Genomic DNA, 21,326 nt, shown 5'->3' with positions numbered 1-21,326 from the left:
TCTCCTCTTACCCTCATCCACTTAACCAAGTTCTCTTCAATCTCACTTCAGCAGAGCTTTCAGGATAAAGCTGTGGGTCAAGTGTGCCTTATGATATCTTATGAAAACATCTTTGTTCTGAACGTACTTCAACACTAAGAGCTGGAAATCTCTTCATAACAAAGGAGCTCCTGGCACAGAAGAATAGGTGAGGTACAAAAAGTTCTCTCATAAAAGAAGATTACAGAAAAAACAAGTGGTGTCATGTAGACAATAGCTGAGCAAATTACTCATCTGTCCTCATCACTTTAGCTTAGCCTCGATGCACTCTGAGGTAACTTGCTTAGCAGTGTCTTTTTAAGAACCATGTCACAGTAGCCTGTAGCTTTGAATACACTCTGGCCTGTATCTTTAGTCCCTCACTGAGAGCAAAGCAAACAAACAACTTGTATGGAATTAAAATGTTTAATTCTTTCTGATTTACTGGATCCTAATTAAAATAAATGGTGTCGTCATTCACTACTGTTTCATACAGTGGTGCATAGATGTCAGAGACCACCCTTCTTTTATTTAATTTTCAGTCAAAACAGGCTTTAAGTACAATTTGTTGATTTGTCAGGAGATATGTCTGAGAAGATTAGATATAAGAAAATCCATTTGCTCAAAGAATTTGAGCTCATTTGCTCATTTCTGTAAATTTTCTACTAAATAGTAAAATGTGTTCTGCTATTTCCCTGAAGGTGAAAAATGAATAACTTGTACCTAACCTGACTGGGAATTAAATAAATGACAGGTGGTCTCTGACTTTTAAACTGCACTGTATGCCCACAGGAACAAAAAATTCAAAAATTAAATCCAAGAGAACAAATTCATGAAGTATTGTTCTTGAAGATTAAAGCCAATAAAAGACACGTCAGCTTTCTTTATCCCTGGTTGTGAGAAATCATGTTTCATCTTTGAAGGTCTATTAGAATTTGCTCCACATACTTTTCTGAATCCTGTACAAAATACCATTTCTCAGAAAAAGGATGTATTCAGAAAGACAGCGATAGGGCCAGAATATTACAGCTAAACAGTCAGCATTGTTAATATGGAGTGATTAAAGAGATTTTCTTGTGTTCCTATTGACAGAAGTGTTTCCTATCCCAGAGCACCACCTACTGTTAGCTTTGTCTACATTGTCCATTGACCAAATGCAAGAAAGTCCAAAGTAGCTGCCTTTCTCTCAGAAGTGATTGTCTCTGCTGCAGCCACCACGTGTGCCTGGCCTGCACTCATGACATGGTCTTCTATACACAGTGACACAGAGACTTTGTCAATGAGAGAAAACATAAGGTGAAGCATAAAAACACATACAAAACACGAGGTAAGAGCAGAGAGACCTGTTTATATTCTTTTACAAAATAACTAACAATATATTATATTTGAGAAGGCTTTATTCTGTATTTTAAATCTATTAATGTTGGGTAGGTGGGTAGGAACAAGCAGGGAAAAATGAGACAAAACAGCCTTCAAGTATATATATATATATATATATATATATATATATATATATATATATATATATATATATATATATATACATATATATATATATATATAAATATAAAACACCAATTCCAAAAACAGTTGGGACGCTGTGTAAAATATAAATAAATGTATAGATGTAAATAAAAACAATATGTAAAGATCATTTCCAGCTCGAAACGTACTTCAAACAACAATGGGACATTTCTCTCCCACATCTGCAGCAACTGGTCTCCTCAGACCCCAGACATATACAGAGAGTTGTTAAAAGAAGAGAGATGCTACACAATAGTAGACATGGATCCGTCCCAATTTTTCTGAGATGTTTCTGAATCTATGAGATTTGCAAATCATTGCATTTTGTTTTCATTTACAGTTTTATAAAATTTTGGGGTTGTATAAATATATATATATATATATATATATATATATATATATATATATATGGGAAGCGAGGAGGCGGACACATACCCTGCGATAAGGGCAAATCCAGGGTCGTGGTCATGACAGTCAAGGTTCATAAAGCCAGCACGGACAGACTGAGGGACAGACATGACGAAATATAAACAAATCCAAACTATACAAACAGCACGTCAGAACAGGCTTACAAACAATTCGAACATCAAACATGAATCATATCAAACAAAAGACCAACAAGAAACTTAGGAAAACACAGGGCTTAAATACAAACATGGATAACAAGGGATTACAGGACACAGGTGGAAAAAAAGGTGGGAACAATCAGGGGCGGAGTCAGAAAACAAGGGGGCCAGACTAGGAAGGAACCCAAACAAAGAGGCACATGGACATGTAAAGAGACGCACATGGAAGACTGAAACACAACAAGAGCACATGGACAGGACTGGGAGGCGCCAATCGTGACAGATTCACAGTTTATTTGGTTTAGTAATTAAAGTGATTATATTTGTGTTGTAGACATCATGAGCTTCCTGTCACCACCACTATAAGGACATTAGTCAGTACTCTTCTCTACAATTAACCATTTCACATCAAACCATTCTCAAACCACTCTGAATGACTTAGTTTACATCGCAATGACTGAATTATGCTGACATTTTGAAATCTCAGTGGAATTCCCCCTCCAGCATCAGTGCAGTACTGTGTGTGCATCACTGTAAAAAACATTCTCATTTAAAGTATGAGATAAATAAACAATTTTTTATTGCGCCATCTCACATTTTTATGTGGTTCTGCACACCGCTCTCCTGAAGATGAGATGATTTGGAGCTTGTAGTCAGAGTTGGAGCTCAAAATCACTGAAGGAATGAAAACCAAGAGAAAAGAGGAACTCACAGCAACTTTAGGATCAAGATTTTTCTCACCATATGATTCTCACATCACTGAGAGAGCGTAAGCAGTGAGTCAAACTCCCCTAATATCACTGTGTGCACTAGCTTCATTGCACATTGTCTTGTACCTGTCTTTATATTGCACAGAATATGTACTCAGAGGGGAACAATCAATAAAAAGTGGACGTAGTGTACATGTCAGACCTACATCAAAACCGTCTACTGAACCGTCTTGCTTAACTGGATTTTTTTCTTTTTAAATAGCCGTTATTTATGAAAGCTGAACTACATAAGATATGGGGATTTGGAGACCTCTCTGGTGCAAATATGTAATTGCATGAAACATGCATTCTGTAATGTTGATTGTGCTTTAGAACCCTTCCCTGAGCAGATGAGTCTGACTTTGTGAACATGTTGAAAGAGCATTCAAAGAGAACTCAGTCCACACTTGGTGAAGGACATGTCTTCCGAAGATGTAAGTGAATTATTTACTATTGTCATCTTATCTTCATCAGTATTAAGTTAACTTGAGACCTAAACATGGAGCTGGACGTTCTTTTTTTCAGTAATAATTTTTAGGGTGTAATAATTTTGGCACAGCATTGAAAAATCAATAATCTGATATTCAGATATTCATTATATTCGCTCAAAGAATTTCCTTCACTTTTCATCAAATGCAAGCTTTGCACAGGGCCGTGTCATCCTGATGACTGAGCAACCTCTGGAACGTATTAGTTAAAATCAGAGAGAACAGCATGACCTTTATTCAAAAGGACAGTTCTTGTCATTCAGTTAGATCACACAGCAATTTCCTGCAGCCTACAGAGCTTTCCCAGTCGTATTAACCAGCACATTTCATCAAAGAAATAACTGACTGCCTGTGCCTGTTTGATAAAATCAAGAATATTTTCTGTTAAATCTTGGTGAATCTATGCTGGGCCTCCAATGTCGTACAGACAAACTGCATGGACATCTAAAACGGAGATGCAACCATACCAACCTAATGGAAACTCAATAAGCTACATAAACAAAAAAATTGATAAAACCAAGACTTGCTATGAAACAACTGCTTACTAGTGTGTACTTACTAACAGTCTGTTTAATGTTGAAAATACATCATAATGTACACATCAAATCTGGTTAAAACTTGTAAACCTTTAAAAATAAGGAATTAAAATGAAATATACACATTTTTTTATTTCAATCAAGCATAACAGTGAAAATAAGTCACTTCTGTTCTCATTATCCGCTCCAATTCTAACTAAATATCAGGCCCATTGTTCCTCAATAGGGAAAAATAGCACGCCCTCAGCTTCCACTGCTCTCCGAACAGAATCCTACACACAAAGCTACTTCCGGAATAAGACGCACCACTGCTGTTTAGTAACACATCCCTGGTAAAGTAATTTCACTATGATTGGGCACATTAAATCCCACTTGTCATCAAATTAAAATTGATTATTGTAAAGGAAGGGTATTAGGTAGCCACCAGTTTCACTGTACCAATAGTAATAAACACACAGAAAGAAAGAAATGTGAATAATTCACACAGTGACACAGAAGGGCATACAATAAGCCACACAACTGTTTCTCTGTTGCTACAAGATATTAGCCTATGACCATCTGTCTTTACCATAAACAACACTGTGCATGTCTTTAACTGATTATTATTAGTTGCTGCAGATGGGACACAGGTTGTAGGCCCTAAATTACAAAGCCATTATTTTACTCTATTTACTGTAAGCGTTAATGTAAGATTTTTAATGCTCATGTTGCAAATGGCCAAAGAAAATGTTCTTGAATGAGACACTTCATGCATGTAGAGCAAGAGATCTGGTAATTAACTGGCGCTATTTGTAATTTTATGGACTTGTAGACTCAAACATATTAATTTTCATGAAATCAGAACATTTAAGACCTGCAGATAACAGACCAATCTAGTTTGATTCTGCATCTGGAGTTTAGAAGATCCAGCTAGACACGAGTTTAGCTCTAAAATCTTTAAAGTAACAATTGATATGTGTAGATTTTACACTAGTACAGTCCAGACGTCTGGGCATTTTCTTCCTCTGAAGTAAAACTGAAGAAGTCAATAGGCAGTAATGTTAGGTTTTTTTTTTCAGCAGAGACATTTATGGCTACGCTTAGACAAAGGCGTGTGCTGTGAATGATCATTTTCATAACATCAAATAAAAATGCTAATCAAATTTAGAGTTTTCCTTCTGTGTGGTAATTTCAGCAGGATCCCAGCCGTCTTTATTTTCCTAGAAAAGTAACCAGTAATGATACCATTTGTGTGCCTCTAATCGAGCTCTTGATTCACATGAGCTTAATTACATTTAGCCTTTATTTGATGTGTAGAAACGTTTCCTCAGGCCATCCCACATGCAGCTCAAAAGGCAGTTCATTACAATGTGATAGATGGTGGCAACAAAGCACTACTTATCTGTGGCATGCGCATTCTTTGCATTTAGCAGTTTTCAAATGCATTTCTAATACGGATGGCACCCGGCCAGTACCAGGTCTCGGTATTTGGTTAATATCAGCAGATCAGATTCTGAAATAGTACTATTTCACACTGTGTGATGTGATGTTGTTTGCTGTGTCTTTCTTCCTGGGGTGTAGTAGTAGGCCCACACACACATTGCCCCCCATTCTACCCACCATTAAATGAAATGAAGGTACTCTGTTTGGATCTTATTCATCTAAACCTACCCATTTCACAGCAGTATGGTTGAACAAACCTCTCTTCTCAATCTCTTCTCTGTTTTGTTATTCAGAGAGGGTCAGTGAAGCTATCAGTGAAGGCATATCTGTTCACAGATGCCTGGTGTCTGCCTCCCTACATTTTATTAGAACACACAGGCCACCTTTTCTTTGTGAGGAGTGGGAAAGGACATCTCAGAGCCCAGTCAGCGTGAAAATATCTTTGACTAATATAATATAAGCAGAATACTGGACAAAGTGATATGTTTATAGATGGACACAGCTAGTATTTTCAGCACACAGCCTGCAAGAGCCTTAATGATGAATTAATAAATACTGAGTGGGAAGAACAGTAAGGTTACTGGAAACAAAGAGATGTTGATTAACAAAAAAAAACAGTTGTATTTAAAAACTGCATGTGGTTTATCATAAAGGTGAAACAATTTTCATACAGTATCAAAAAATCATAAAAATTATTATTCAAATTAGTGTATCAAACTTTAAAACTGTATTGCTGATACATCCTCTGCCTTTTTCAATCTCTCTCATTTGCTGTCTGTCTAGGAAACTATTGTCAGTGATCAAAAACAGGCATCTTTGTGCTGTTTTATGAGACTAATTTTCACAAAGACGTGCTACTTTGTAATCTTTAGTTCTGATCCAGACGTACACCGTATTTCCAAAAATATTTGCTTGTCTGCCTTCACATGCGTATGAACTTGAGTGATATCCATTCTTATTCAATAGTGTTTAATATGATGTCAGCCCACCCTTTGCAGCTATAACAGCTTCAACTATTCTGGGAAGGCCTTCCACAAGGGTTAGGAGGGTGTTTACGGGAAATTTTGACCATTCTTCCAGAAGCGTATTTGTGAGGTCAGACACTGATGTTGGATGAGAAGGCCTGGCTCACAGTCTCCGCTCTAATTCATCCCAAAGGTGTTCTATCTGGTTGAGGTCATGTCTTTATGGACCTTGCTTTGTGCACTGGTGCGCAGTCATGTTGGAACAGGAAGGGGCCATCCTCAAACTGTTTCCACAAAATTGGGAGCATGAAATCATCCCAAATCTCTTGGTCTGCTGAAGAATTAAGTGTTCCTTTCACTGGAACTAAGGGGCTGAGCCCAACTCCTGAAAAACAACCCGACACCATAATCCCCCTCCACCAAACTACTATACTTTACACTTAACACAATGCAGTCAGACAAGTACCGTTCTCCTGGCAACTGCCAAACCCAGAGTCATCCATCAGATTGCCAGATGGATGTGATTAGTCATTCCAGAGAACATGTCTCCACTGCTCTAGAGTCCAGTGCCGGCGCTTTACACCACTGTGTTCAACGCTTTGAATTGCGCTTGGATGCAGTTGCTCGGCCATGGAAACTCATTCCACGAAGCTCTCTATGCACCGTTCTTTAGCTAATCTGAAGACCACATCAAGTTTGGAGGTCTGTAGCGATTGACCCTGCAGAAAGTTGGTGACCTCGGCGCACTGTCATACTGTCATTTTACGTGGCCTTCCACTTCGTGGCTGTCGTTCCCAATTGCTTCCACTTTGTTATAATACCAATGACAGTTGACTGTGGAATATTTAGTAGTGAGGAAATTTCACGACTGGACTTGTTGCACAGCTGGCATCCTATCACGGTACCATGCTGGAATTCACTGAGCTCCTGAGAGCAACCCATTCTTTCACAACTGTTTGTAGAAGCAGTCTGCAGGCCAAGGTGCTTGTTTCTACGCACCTGTGGCCATGGAAGTGATTGGAACACCTGAATACAATTATTTGGAAGGATGAATGAATACGTTTGGAAATATAGTGTATCTGTGTAGTATTTAATTACAGCCCTGCAGAATCAAAACACTTCTAACACACATCAAGAGTCAAATTTATTAATTAAGTACTTCAAAAATATTAGTACATCTTGGAGGTAAATAAAAAATGACATTTTGTATACATAGATTGCAAATATTATAAGGTATTTATACATTAACATTATTAATTAGGTTTAAGAAATTTAACGTGTGTTTAAAGATTGAGACTTAAGAAAATAAACATGCTCCCTATGTTCCTGAATGTGGTGAAATAAGTATTTTTTTTAGAGGAAACACAGAAATACAGCATTTATAAGAGGTAACCAGGCCTCTTCAGTACATCTCTGACAGTGATCCACTCAAGTATTCATTCGGGATGTATATCTTCTTCTTCTTCTTCTTCTTCTTCTTCTTCTTCTTCTTCTTCTTTCGGCTGCTCCCTTTAGGGGTCGCCACAGCAGATCATCTGCATCCATCTTGCCCTATCCACTGCCTCCTCTACTTTTACACCAACCATCTCCATGTCCACCTTCACTACATCCATAAACCTTCTCTGAGGTCTACCTCTTCTCCTTCTACCCGGCAGCTCCATCTCCAACATTCTTTGACCAATATATCCACTATTCCTCCTCAACACATGTCCAAACCATCTCAACCTGGCCTCTCTGGCTTTATCTCCAAACTGCTCTACCTTCACTGTCCCTCTGATCTGCTCATTTCTAATCTAGCCCATCCTTGTCACTCCCAACGAAAATCTCAGCATCTTCATCTCCGCCACCTCCAGCTCAGCCTCCTGTCTTTTAGACAGAGCCACAGTCTCCAAACCATACATCATAGCAGGACGCACTACTGTCTTGTAAACCTTCCCTTTCACTCTTGCTGCTATCCTTCTGTCACACATCAGCCCTGACACCCATCTCCACCCACTCCATCCTGCCTGCACCCTCTTCTTCACCTCTTTTCTACACTGTCCATTGCTCTGGATGGTTGACCCAAGATATTTTAAGTCATCCACTTTTACGACCTCTACTCCTTGCATCTTCACCTTTCCACCTGCCTCCCTCTCATTCACACACATGTATTCCGTCTTGTCTCTACTGACCTTCATTCCTCTCCTCTCCAGTGCAAACCTCCACCTCTCCAGATTCTCTTCCACCTGCTCTCAACTCTCACCACAGATTACAATGTCATCTGCAAACATCATGGTCCATGGAGCCTCCTGCCTGACCTCATCTGTCAACCTTTCCATCACCATTGCAAACAAAAAGGGGCTCAAAGCTGATCCGTGATGTAACCCTACCTTCACCTTGAAACCATTTATCACTCCAACTGCACACCTCACCACTGTCTCACTATCCTCATACATGTCCTGCACCACCCTAACATACTTTTCAGCTACACCTGACTTCCTCATACAGTACCACAGTTCCTCTCTTGGCACCCTATCATATGCCTTCTCTAGATCCACAAAGACACAATGTAGCTCCTTCTGACCTTCTCTGTACTTCTCTACCAACACTGTCAACGCAAAAATTGCATCTGTGGTACACTTTCTGGGCATGAAACCAAACTGCTGCTCACTGATCTGGACCTCTCGCCTTAGCCTTGCTTCAACAACTCTTTCCCATACCTTCATGGTGTGGCTCATCAACTTTATACCTCTGTAGTTACTGCAGCTCTGCACATCACCCTTGTTCTTAAAAATGGGGACCACTCATCAGGCATCCTCTCACTCTCCAGGATTTTGTTAAACAACCTGGTTAAAAAGTCCACTGCCTTCTCTCCTAAACATCTCCATACCTCCACAGGTATGTCATCTGGACCAACTGCCTTTCCATTCTTCATCCTTTTTAAAGCTGCCCTCACTTCCACCTTACTAATTCTCTGCACTTCCTGATCCACTATCCCCCTGTTGTCCTCCTCTCTCTCTTGTTTTCCTCATTCATTAGTTCTTCAAAGTACTCCTTCCATCTACTCAACACTCTCTGCTCACTCACTAGTACATTTCCCTCTCTATCATTTATCAGCCTAACCTGCTGTACATCCTTTCCAGTTCTATCTCTCTGTTTAGCCAAACGATACATGTCCTTTACTCCTTCTTTACTGTCCAGCCTCTCATACAGCTCATTATAGGCCTGAGCCTTTGCCACCATTCCTTTCGCTATGCGACTAGCCTCACATACTCCTGCCTACTTCCTCCTTCTCTCTTCATTCGGGATGTATATATGTATCCATATTTGTTATGTATTAATTGTCTAGGAAATTTGTTATCACTTTCTCACTCTAGCAAACCGATCTGTCTTTTCTCACCAAAACTTAAATGTGTTTTAAATAAATGCGCTAAACCTAAAGGCAATGCGTTAATAACAGGCTCGGACAACATACTTACAAATGTAGCATCATGAGACTTCCGCGCTTTGGCTTCGCATCGTTTTGTTTGCGTGTCAGTTTGGCTGCGTTGTGAACTGCCATTGGTCCAGGATTTACAGCGCGCTGAGAAGTCTTGCACCTATTGGCTGTATTAGAAGAGGAGCGGGTCTTAGTCAGCGGGCGGGGCGTAAACGCGCCAGTTAGAGTGAATGAGCAGCGCATGGTGGGAAGTCGGAGAGCCCGGCAGGAGCAGCAGCGTTATGGCCTGACGGTGCAGGTAATGATTTGCTAAATTAATTACGGTCAGATTTAATATGAGTGATGCTCTGGACGAATCGATTACATGCAGTTACGTTTCACATTTGATTCCGGTTTTAATACAGCTGACCGCGAATTTATTATCTGGCTTGCTACCTCGACTAGTTTGCTAACCATAGCTGACCAACCTTACCTTTAATTTAACATGTAATATAAACCAGTTATTGATTATCTTGCTCACAAACTAAGAAGATTGATGTTCACATCGGTTTGTTGTTTCAGAGTGTGCTGGGTGTATTTTAAGTGATACCGAGATATTTTATTATTATTATTAGCCCAGCTGACCACGTGCACACTGTACATGGTCTAACCGATTTAACGTTAACCTAGCTAACTTATTGATGTGTTGTTCTCTTGGCGGTGTTGTAATTTAACCTAGATCTGTAACCTAACTAGGTTAGTTACCACATTAAATAATTGGAAGCTTTGTTATTTGTCAGATTGATCATATAACGGCTGTTCTTTCAAAGCCAAGTCTGATATACACCGATCGGGCTTAGCCACATCCTTAAAACCACATCCTTGTATCCACACTGTCAATTGTATCAGCTCCTCTTACCCTATGGGAGAACTTTGTGTTATTTAACTACAGGTCTTAGTCCATCTGTTTGCTCATTGATGGCCCTTTCCACCTTGTTTTTCAGTAATCAGGACCACCAAGGAGCAGGTATTATTTGAGTGGCACTGCAGTGACACTGACGTGGTGGTGTGTTAGTGTGTGATGTGCTGGTATGAGTGGATCAGACTCAGCAGTGCTGCTGATGGATTCCAACAAGGAAAGTGTGTCTAATAAAGTGGACACAGTGTTTTAAAATTCCTGCAGAAACACTACTGTGTCTGATCCAGACTGATCCATCACCCAAATAATACCAGCCCTGTGATGGTCCTGACCGTTGAAGAACAGAGTGAAAGGGGTCTAACAAAGTATGCAGAGAAACAGATAAGCAATAGTTTGTATAGTGGACAAAGAGTGTAGATACAAGGAGGTGGTTTCAATGTTATGGCTGAAAGGAGTGGGTGATATAGGCAGCGTATGATTCATTCAGTCAGATTTATTCAGCAAGATGTATCTTCAACTACGTGTATATATCTGCTTCAACTCAGCATTTAAAAAATGAATGGAGTGTAAACAGGCTTGTAGTGGACAACAGTGTGAATAGTACATGCTGTATCTATCTCAACATTTAAAGGATGGAAAAATGTGGAAGCAGTTTGTGTTAAAAATAAAATTCAAATTGCCTCCTACATTTTAAGCTCCCCAAACAGTGACATTTACAGATTACCACAGGATGTTCCCAAGACTGGCTTGTTCTTGAATGTGCTGTTTTTGGTCTTGCTATGCTTTGCACAGCATGAGACTCTTTGGTCAGAGCACTCAGAGCCCTTTAGAAAGTGATCTGCACATCTCTGTTTTTCACCGGCAAAGATTTGAAGGATTACATTTCAGAAAGGCAACATGAAAACTGACTACAGGAGGCGATTGTTTGTTTTTGTTCACAGTGTTCACATTTTGTAATTCCTTGACAGTAACGTACACTCACTGGCCACTTTATTAGGTACACCTACACTGGAGCTAGTAAAAGGTTGGACCCCCTTTTGCCTTCAGAGCTGCTTTAATTCTTCATGGCATATTTTCAACAAGGTGTTGGAAACATTCCTCAGAGATTTTGGTTGGTTATTTGAGTTACTGCTGCCTTTCTATCATCTCAAACCAGTCTGCCCATTCTCCTCTGACCTCTCACATCAACAAGGCATTTTTGTCCACACAACTGCCGCTCACTGGACATTTTCTCTTTTTTGGACCATTCTCTGTAAACCCTAGAGATGGTTGTGCGTGAAAATCCCAGTAGATCAGCAGTTTCTGAAATACTCAGACCAGCCCGTCTGGCACCAACAACCACGCCACGTTTAAAGTCACTTAAATCACCTTTCTTCCCCATTCTGATGCTCAGTCTGCAGTTCAGCAAGCTGTCTTGACCACCTCCTACATGCCTAAATGCATTGAGCTGCGGCCATGTGATTGGCTGATTAGCTATTTGTGTTAATAAGCAATTGGAACAGGTGTACCTAATAAAGTAGTCGGTGAGTGTATGTGAGCTGTAGTGGTTCTTTTGTGCCTTTTTTGTCTCTCAGAAGTGTAACTGTTGTAATCATGGCAGCTTGGTGTCAATCCACTTAATGAGGCACAAATTCTTGAAGAGATTACTGTGTGCTGACCTGTGTAGTTCTTGAATACAGACTCTATAAATCATAAATCCTGTGCTTTAATGTTAGGTTCTCTTCAGCTGCCTTCCAAGCACAGGGTCAATAAGAAATGGAGGGTGACACGGGAGAGGGCACCCCTGACCATGTGAGCTTGAGAACATCCGGAAGCTTAGGAGCATTCATCTGTGGACCAAAGAAGCTTAAGCTGAAAGATGTTTTCACGTGGTAAGATATTCAAGATGAAGACTTTTAAAATAAAAACTGGGCTGTTATATATATTTTTAAGATTTAATTCTCAAAATTATTTTTTTGAAGAGCATCATTTTTGACAGGAGTCCAGTGCAAGAGCAGATTGAGTGTAGATAGTATTTGCAAAAATGACTGTTATATTGTTGACATTCTGTTGGCAGAATGTGAGAGAGCAGTCAATGCTGCACTGTTAAAAAAAAAAAAAAAATTGGTGTCTTAAAGTCAATTTGCTGCAATAAAATTTGGAGTTCACTGTATGTCAAATAAAAAGTGAACAGAACTTAAGACAATGATTTAACTTATTATTAGAAGTTCAGTGAAGTAAGTTGACTTACTTTTTGAAACACTATGGCTTTAAATCAAAATTTTGAGGCCACTTTTGGGGGCAGATCTTTCAGCATCATGACCCCCAGACTATGCAGCACATTTCCACAATCTCTTCATGATTGCTCCTCACTTTCCTCTTTTTTTCTCAGCACTAATAATAATAATAATAATAATAATAATAATGATTGTTGTTATCATCATCATCATCATCAAGAAAAGCCAGTGTATGCTGTATCAATACACATGTAGATAAAATCATGCAAATCACTAAAATCATGTATGTATTTTGTTTGTGGGTCAACAATATTCTGTTTTGTGCCATCAAAGTACGCCATCGCTGTAATCACAAAAGAGAGCAATAGCTACCACTCTGTGTTTAATATGATTTATCAGTGTTAGCCTGACATTAACTTGCTATTAACTTGTTGAGTTATATGAGCTCTGCCAATGTTTGGGTGTATCTTATTTTATGAACATGGGACTTACAATAGACTGTGCTGCACCCCCCAGGCGCCTCTTGAAGACAGTTGCTTTGGGTCAGGTCCTGTCTGTGCTGGTATGTGGGACGGCAGTGACCAGTCAGTATCTGGAGAAGGCTCAGGTGGACACTCCAATGCTGCAGAGTTTCCTCCACTATGTCCTGCTGCTTCTGACCTACACCACAGCCCTGGTATTCAGGAAAGGTAGGTTAATCTAGTCTTCATTAGATCAGCTCAGCAGATCATTGTATGTCTGGCAAGATTTTGATTTGTTTTCATAAACGTGGTTGTATGTGAGAACGTCATGTTGCTTTATCATTGAACTATCATGTCATATTGGCCTGCGCAATGTTTTGCAGGTACTTTATTTTCTGTTGTCTTTACATGGTAATACTCATGCACAAAAAGAAACTGATTAAAACCTGTTCCTGTTTTAGGTGAAGAGAGTATTTTTCAGATTTTAAAATCAAAGTGGTGGAAGTATCTGTTGATGGCGCTCACAGATGTTGAAGCAAACTACACAGTTGTGATGGCATACCAGTTTACTACACTCACAAGCATTCAGGTATTAAGTAGTCTTCCGTCTTCAGTAACTCTGATCTCCAAAGGGGAATTCAATCAATTTTTCACAGAGTCTGCATAATTTAGTCCTTGAGCTATAAACAAAGTCATTCAGAGTAGTTTGACATGAAACGGTTCATTGTAGGGAAGCTTACAGATGATTTCTTTACAGTGGTGGTGATAGAAAGTAGAGGTCACAGCACAAATGATAGATGGCCTAGGCTATAAGAAGATTATTAACACCCTGAAACTGAGCTATAGCATGGTGGCCAAGGTCATACAGCGGTTTTCCAGGACAGGTTCTATTCAGAACAGGCCTTGCCACGATCGACCAAAGACGTTGAGTCCACATGTTCAGCATCATATGCAGAGGTTGGCTTCAGAAAATGTATGTATTAGTGCTGCCAACATTGCTGCAGAAGTTGAAGAAGAGGAGGGTCAATCTGTCAGTGGTTAGACCACATGGCACACAATGCATCGACTTGGTCTGCATGGCCGTCATCCCAGAAGGAAGCCTCTTCTGAAGCTGATGCACAAGAAAGTCCGCAAACAGTTTGCTGAAGACAAGCAGTCCAAGAACATGGATTACTGGAACCATATTCTGTGGTCTGACGAGACCACGATAAACTTGTTTGGCTCAGATGTTGTCCAGCATGTGTGGTGACGCCCTGGTGAGGAGTACCAAGACAACTGTCTCTTGCCTACAGTCAAGCATGGTGGTGGTAACATCATGGTCTGGAGCTGCATGAGTGCTGCCGGCCCTGGGGAGCTGTGGTTCGTTGAGGGAAACATGAATTCCAACATGTACTGTGACATTCAGAAGCAGAGCATGATCCCCTCCCTTTGGAAACTGTGCCGCATGCCAGTTTTCCATCTTGATAGCGACCCCAAACACACCTCCAAGATGACAACTGCCTTGCTGAAGGTAAAGTTGATGGACTGGCCAAGTATGTCTCCAGGATGGAGGAGTGGAAGAGGATTCCAGTAGCAACCTGTGCAGCTGTGGTGAATTCCATGCCTAACAGGGTTAAGGCAGTGCTAGATAATAATGGTGGTCACACAAAATATTGACACTTTGAGCACAATTTGGACATGTTCACTGTGAGGTTTACTCACTTGTGTTGCCAGCTATTTACACATTAATGGCTGTGTTGAGTTATTTTCAGAGGACAGTAAATCTATACTGCTGTACAAGCTGTACACTGAGTACTTTAAGTTATAACCAAGTTTCATTTCTATAGCGTTGACCCGTGAGAAGATAATAAAATATTTGCAGAAATGTGAGGGGTGTACTCACTTTTGTGAGATACTGTAGCTTTTAAAGACATTAAACACTTTCGGTGTCTGGTTCCTATCACCACCACTGCAAGCAGTTCTGACCTGGTTTCTCTATAACACTGCATTTTTCATCAAACCACTCTGAATGACTTTGTTTACATCTTAATAATTGAATCACATGGACATTTTGCTGGAATTCCTCTTTAATGATGCGGCCTCTTGCATGTATGCTTTCTGATGTTTTGGTGTGGCAAATTATAAGATGTGTCTATGCACTGAATCTTTAAACTCTCTGTACTGTTCACTGGAATGCAAACCATTTTTATTTTGCTCATGTTTAAAATCACTGTAGATTGGATTGTAACAGTCTGTGTCCATCCTGTTTGATCTGATGAGGGTTTTGTGTTGTGCTTGTAGCTATTGGACTGCTTTGTGATCCCGGTGCTGATGGTGCTGTCCTGGTTCTTCCTGAAGACTCGTTACAGGCTGGTGCATTTTATAGCTGTGGGAGTGTGTTTGCTTGGTGTTGTGGCGATGGTGGGGGCTGATTTGTTGGCTGGAAGAGACCAAGGCTCAAGTGAGTACTCAGCCATTAACCCTAGGCGGTTTTCTTTATTTTTTCCCTTACTTTCTCTTTTTGTTTTTTTGCTGTCATCAGTAGAGCTGTGCGCTTGGGTTTCATTCAGTTTCAGAACAGAGGGGAGAAATCAAATATGTATGGATTAGACATTGAGTGCTGTTATGAAATCTGTGTGACATTCTCAGTTATACACTGTAATTACTGCAAAATCAGCACATTTTGAATTGTTTTTGTTTGTTTGTTTGTTTGTTTGTTTTGCTGTCACAAGAAGCAACTCTTTTACATATATCCACCTATTCAGCTGCACTGTATTTCAGCACAGAGTGCTTTTTGAATGAGACAGAATACAGGACGGCCAATCAGAACAGAGCTACTTTATATCTGTCTTTAATATCTGTAATTTATATATGTCTTAAAGGAGCAGTAACAAAAACAGTTTGTTTAATTCTAAGGAGAGGTCATGTAAAAATTAATCATGACAATTTTGGTATGAAAAACCATGCTAATGTTAAGTGTTCTTCAAAAAAGTTAAATACCTGAAACATGTAGGATATGAGCCCTTTAAAAGGTTCTGCACACACAATGGTTTAATAAAGAATCATCTTTTAAAAGGTTCTTTAGAGATCAGTCCAGCGAACCCGTGACAGCACTTTTGTTTCAGAGTGTATTTCTCTCTTTCTATAGACTCAAATTTATTGCTGGGAGATTGTTTGGTGCTGATCAGTGCTGCGCTGTACGCTGTGTCTAATGTGTGTCAGGAGTACACAGTGAAGAACCTGAGCAGGGCAGAGTTCTTGGGTATGATGGGTCTCTTTGGGACCCTCATCAGTGGTGTACAAATGTAAGTCACTTCAATGTATCATGATTAATATCAGGCTTATGGTGTAATAATGTGTATTTAATTATGCGTCCTTTCCCCCCCCCAAGGGCGATTCTTGAAATCAAGCCGATAATGGCCATCAGTTGGGACTGGAAAATATGTGAGCAGACTTTCTGTTGCCAGTACTTTTAATAGATTTTTTTTTTATTATTTCATTTGAGGATATTTATAACCTGCTGAGTGTTTCTCCTCAGGCCTTCTCTTTGTTGCCTTTATGCTGTGCATGTATGGGCTGTACAGTTTCATGCCTGTGGTGATGAAGATGACCAGTGCAACAGCAGTGAACCTTTCTCTGCTTACTGCTGATCTCTTCAGCCTCTTATGTGGCATTTTTCTCTTCCAGTTCAAGGTAAGTGAAGTTATGGGTTGTGGGACGACAGAACTGTGATATCACTTAGAATACATTGAAGTCATTCTTGCTTGTTTTTCATGAATACATAATTATTCATGTCATGACATAAATAATGATAATTTTATTTACGTACATAATTAAAATGTGATTAATTTCAGTTTACAGCTTGTATTAACAGGTTCTACTCAAACAAAGTCAAACATGGCAAAAATGAAAAGGAAGCATTTTCTTTATCGAAACCTTTCACAAAATTTAAATAATAATAAAATATTCTCATAGTAAAGTAACTACTCTATGCACCTCCAGTAACCAACTTTTAATGCTTCATTTCAATTTTTTTTCCATGGGGGGGTGGTGATAGAATCACTGGTAAAAATGGATGATTAAGAAGAACTCGCAATGTCAGTTGTTTATAGAAAGTGAAAAAGGGCAGAAGGCTGTTCTGTATTTGTTCCATTATTTTGTGTAATTGCTGTGTGATTTTTGCATTGCTGCTCAGTTGAAAACAATGAAATATCTAATTTTCCACTGAGCATCAGTAGTTACTGTGACTGCAATGGATCCCTTCTCCCTCGTTATTATTGTGCTACATAAGGTGAACTATTTAGTTCTTTCTCATCAACCTGCATCGCTGCTCACCAGTCACATAAACAAACCAACATTAGTTGCTTAAAAGAGGCTGAAGTTGGCTTTTTATTAGAGGAGCTATGGCCAAAGGATCATGATATATGAACATTTTTTCACAACGTCAAGATAATTAAATCAAGATTTATACATTGAAATGGGCAAAAAAACCCAGTGGTGCCAAATTCAGAAATATCAAAACTTGATTGAAATGACTTTATTCAATTTACAGACTGCACTACAGTAAATCCAATTAAACAGGACTAATTATGCAATCTTTGTACTGAAACATGCTCAGTACAAGTATTAACAATATCTGTGATATACTCAGAAAATGGTATTATAGAATATTGTGATGTAATTTATCACGATAATGAAACATTTTCATATGTCCAGCCCTACTTCTCATTTATAGCTGTAGACATGGGGGTAATTTTATGAAAAGTGCAGAGGCCAAGGAAAAAGTACCAAACTGGACTAGCATACACATTTAATTGTTGGTGTAAGACTGCAGTAGTCTTCAGTTACCTGTTATCATTTTTTCTGTAGGATGAGCAGCAGGCATTAAACACATTGGGGTCTTTGTTTCAACTGTAAACAAACTGTTTATGTAGTGTTTCTCCAGCAAGTTGAGAGAATCTGATAAGTTTCCTTTTTAGTGGCTCAGTGGTCACCATTCATGTAGCGTTCCTCTGTCAGTTGCATAGTAACAAGCTATGCTCCTTGGTCCAAATTCAGCTGACGTAGATATCTACAGTGTTTTAATAGAAATCATAAGTGGCTTGTGGGATTTTATAGTGCCCTTAGAATCACTCGGGAGTTCCGTTTAATGATTTGCTAGACACTAAGAGAAAAGTGCCCTAAAATAGAAATAGGGATCCATTACAGTCACAACTATTGTAGACACCACATAAGGGTTAAAGTGTTTCCATGGAAATGGAAATCAATATGGATTTTTTTTCTCCCTCCAATAAGCTGACACTGATTTATCCCCATTGTTCTTCACAGTTCTCACCCCTGTACATTGTGTCTTTTGTGGTGATCACCGTTGGCTTCATCATGTTTAATGTCGTGCCCACCTACACGCCAGATCCGTCTGGAAACAGTGAAAGAGCTTATCAGACTGTTGCCACTTCCGAGGTCATCCAGGCAGAGGGAGAAACTGTCCTAGATGAAGGTCATGAGAAGCCTGCCGATACAGCGTGCATTCAAAAAGAACCTCGCACTGCGCTCTGCTCGCTGAAATACATGGTGTAGTTTATGGCTCTACAGTGTAGAATATGTAGTTTTTAAATGCCCCATTTTTGGGGGCAGTGCCTTGTTACTGTAACCAAAGGTGCTTGTATTTCGCCGTAACATCAAGTTTTTCATGAACACCATCACTCCCCTAGAACGCCATTTCTAAACAAGGAGTTTGACAGCTGTACAAGACGATCAAGCAGTTTTGATCAAGCTGATTTGATCAGACTCTGAAGATGAGACTACACTAAATTCCCAAACTGTCATCACCACTGAGCAAGCTTTCAGTCAGCAGCTGTGACAGAACAACATCTGAACAACACCTAAACAACCTGGAATTAGCCAGAAATGAACCGAATACCAATCGCCAAACGTGTAATCTCATCTTCAGTCTGATCAAATCAGACTGAGCCGTAAAACTGACGCAATAAAAAAACAAAAAAGCTGTTCTGGATGACAGTTTCGGAATTATTGTAAGGAGCTGGAGAGGAGCCGGCTGCGCAGTGAGTGAGCAGAGCTTGTTACTCTGAAGTAGCAACAAGCCGCTTGTTAAGGAACTGTAATTTGGTGGAAGGAATTGCTGACATTAAATTATATTAAATGATATGTTTACGGTCCGATTGATTAATTTTTTGTTTTATTTATTTAACTGTTGTAGAAAAGCCGTCACCGTATTGTTATTTTGCGATAAGACACAACCTTGAGTGTTCTTTTGGTTAAATAGTGGTCAGTTAATTAAAGATGCAACAATCTTTTCTATTTACTATCTGCCACATTGATGTGTAGTGGATTATCATGAACAGTCATTTTGATGCACTTTCCTGCATGTAAAATAACGGAAAGTCCATTGACTCAGAATAGAAGCAGTGGGCATTGTGTTTACAGTGAGAGTGTTTTCTATTATTGTAGTACATACAGGGAAATACTTCAAAAGGTTTACTGTAGTTGGCCATATGTTACAGATACAGCAGATAGAGATTTGTTTGAAAAACATTGGAGTTTTCCTTGAAGTCTTTCATTGACTCAACACAAGTACTGAAATGCCCTTTGCATGACATGCCAATATTAAAAGCAGCGCTGCAATGAGTGACTGAAGGTGCTAAAAAGACAAAACAGCCTGAAAAGTTCTTTAGCTGTACTGTAACCAATATTTTTGTTGCATTTTTACTATAGAAGTTTATTGCTTCATGAATGTACAATCTGGTATTTCATTGTCATTAGCTTGCAGTTATATTCCTATTCCTGAATGTACTTTTTAGTGATCACTCTTTGGTCAGTTTGTTATAATGTTGTTCTTTTGCTTTAAGCAGGTATATTACAGATTTGAGAGAGCACTTTTTTGTAGTAATGTTTTTAATAATATAATAAAATATTGTATTCTTATTCCTGTTTTTGTTGATGTTTTCATGTTGACATATTTGCCAAGATACAGGTCCCACACTGATTCCCAGCTCCAGTCCTGTAGAAACACCTGCACCACACACTTTTTTTGTATTTTCAGCCTAAGACAGCCTTGAAAAATGAGCCACTGATATGACTCAGGAAAAACATGAAACTGCAGTGCGGCTGGGTTTTCAGGGCTTTAGTTTGGAAACACTTAGATTTAGAGCCTAGAATTTTGCTTCATGAAGTTCCTGCTAAACTAATCCCATTCGTTCCTGTGTTATATTGCGTGTTTGTAATTTCAGTACTTTCATGGTACCGAGCAAATGAGTATTAAAAATGTACATATATTCTGTATCTAAGTAGTCAGTCAGTGTGAGACAATAAGCTTGTTTGTTACTAAACCTAGACTAGTGACTGGCTAAATCGCATTCTGTAAGTATATAACTAATAGAACTGTCTGAGCTTTTTATGCTCTGCTCATTTCAATACATTGCAATCTGTTGTGGTCAATAAATATGCTGATTTCCAGCACCCACACCTTCTTTAAAGGGAAATTTTGTGCATAATTCAGTCGATGAGGTGTAAGCAAAATCATTCAGAGACATTTTATTTACTGTCCAAAAGCACCATTGATGTGAGTTTTTACATGTAATAGTATTAATAATGGTAAAATATTTGTATATCTGGAAAATATGTTTTCTTTAGGGACCATTTTCACTTACAACAACCTGCAGGTGCCATTTGGCCATGATTGTGTTTTAAGCTTATTTCAAAACCAGCAATCAAAACAATTTCTCAGTCATCAGGCAGCATATTCATAACCGTTTCAAGTAATAACTTCCTGTGAGGGAGCTTTTAAAGCTATTAAATGCTTCTGACATCTGAGTAATGTCTGTAATAATGCAGGCATTTTGAAAACTTGTAATTAAAAAAAATGTTAAAGTATATTGAGGAAGAATCTTTTTCTTTTTCTTAACTATACGACCCAGATAACACGCATGCATCAATCGGTGATGTCTGAACTATGCAAGTCCAATACAGTTTCAGTAGTGACATCACTGCCATGCCATCATAACATCGCTTTTTAATTGACTCTCCAGTAAATTAATCTACAAATTAGACGTTCTCTCTATTTAAAGTA

The 21,326-nt window shown here is 39.1% G+C and overlaps 1 protein-coding gene across 1 annotated transcript; it reads left to right on the top strand.

Annotated features, from left to right (window-relative positions):
* The first annotated feature begins 9,901 nt into the window (after positions 1–9,901).
* On the top strand, positions 9,902–20,135 carry slc35f2 (solute carrier family 35 member F2). Its single transcript, XM_017718917.2, has 9 exons — positions 9,902–9,984; positions 12,300–12,455; positions 13,317–13,489; positions 13,723–13,850; positions 15,542–15,701; positions 16,389–16,545; positions 16,632–16,684; positions 16,779–16,933; positions 18,569–20,135. The coding sequence occupies exons 2-9, from the start codon at positions 12,340–12,342 to the stop codon at positions 18,815–18,817; spliced, it is 1,191 nt and encodes a 396-aa protein (XP_017574406.1). The 5' UTR covers positions 9,902–9,984; positions 12,300–12,339; the 3' UTR covers positions 18,818–20,135.
* Positions 20,136–21,326: the final 1,191 nt, after the last annotated feature.

Source organism: Pygocentrus nattereri, chromosome 16 (genome assembly GCF_015220715.1).
Source record: "Pygocentrus nattereri isolate fPygNat1 chromosome 16, fPygNat1.pri, whole genome shotgun sequence".
In the NCBI taxonomy this organism is placed as follows: Eukaryota; Metazoa; Chordata; class Actinopteri; order Characiformes; family Serrasalmidae; genus Pygocentrus; species Pygocentrus nattereri.
The sequence above is the reverse complement of the archived record's forward strand: the minus strand, read 5'-3'. Positions and strand labels throughout refer to the sequence as shown.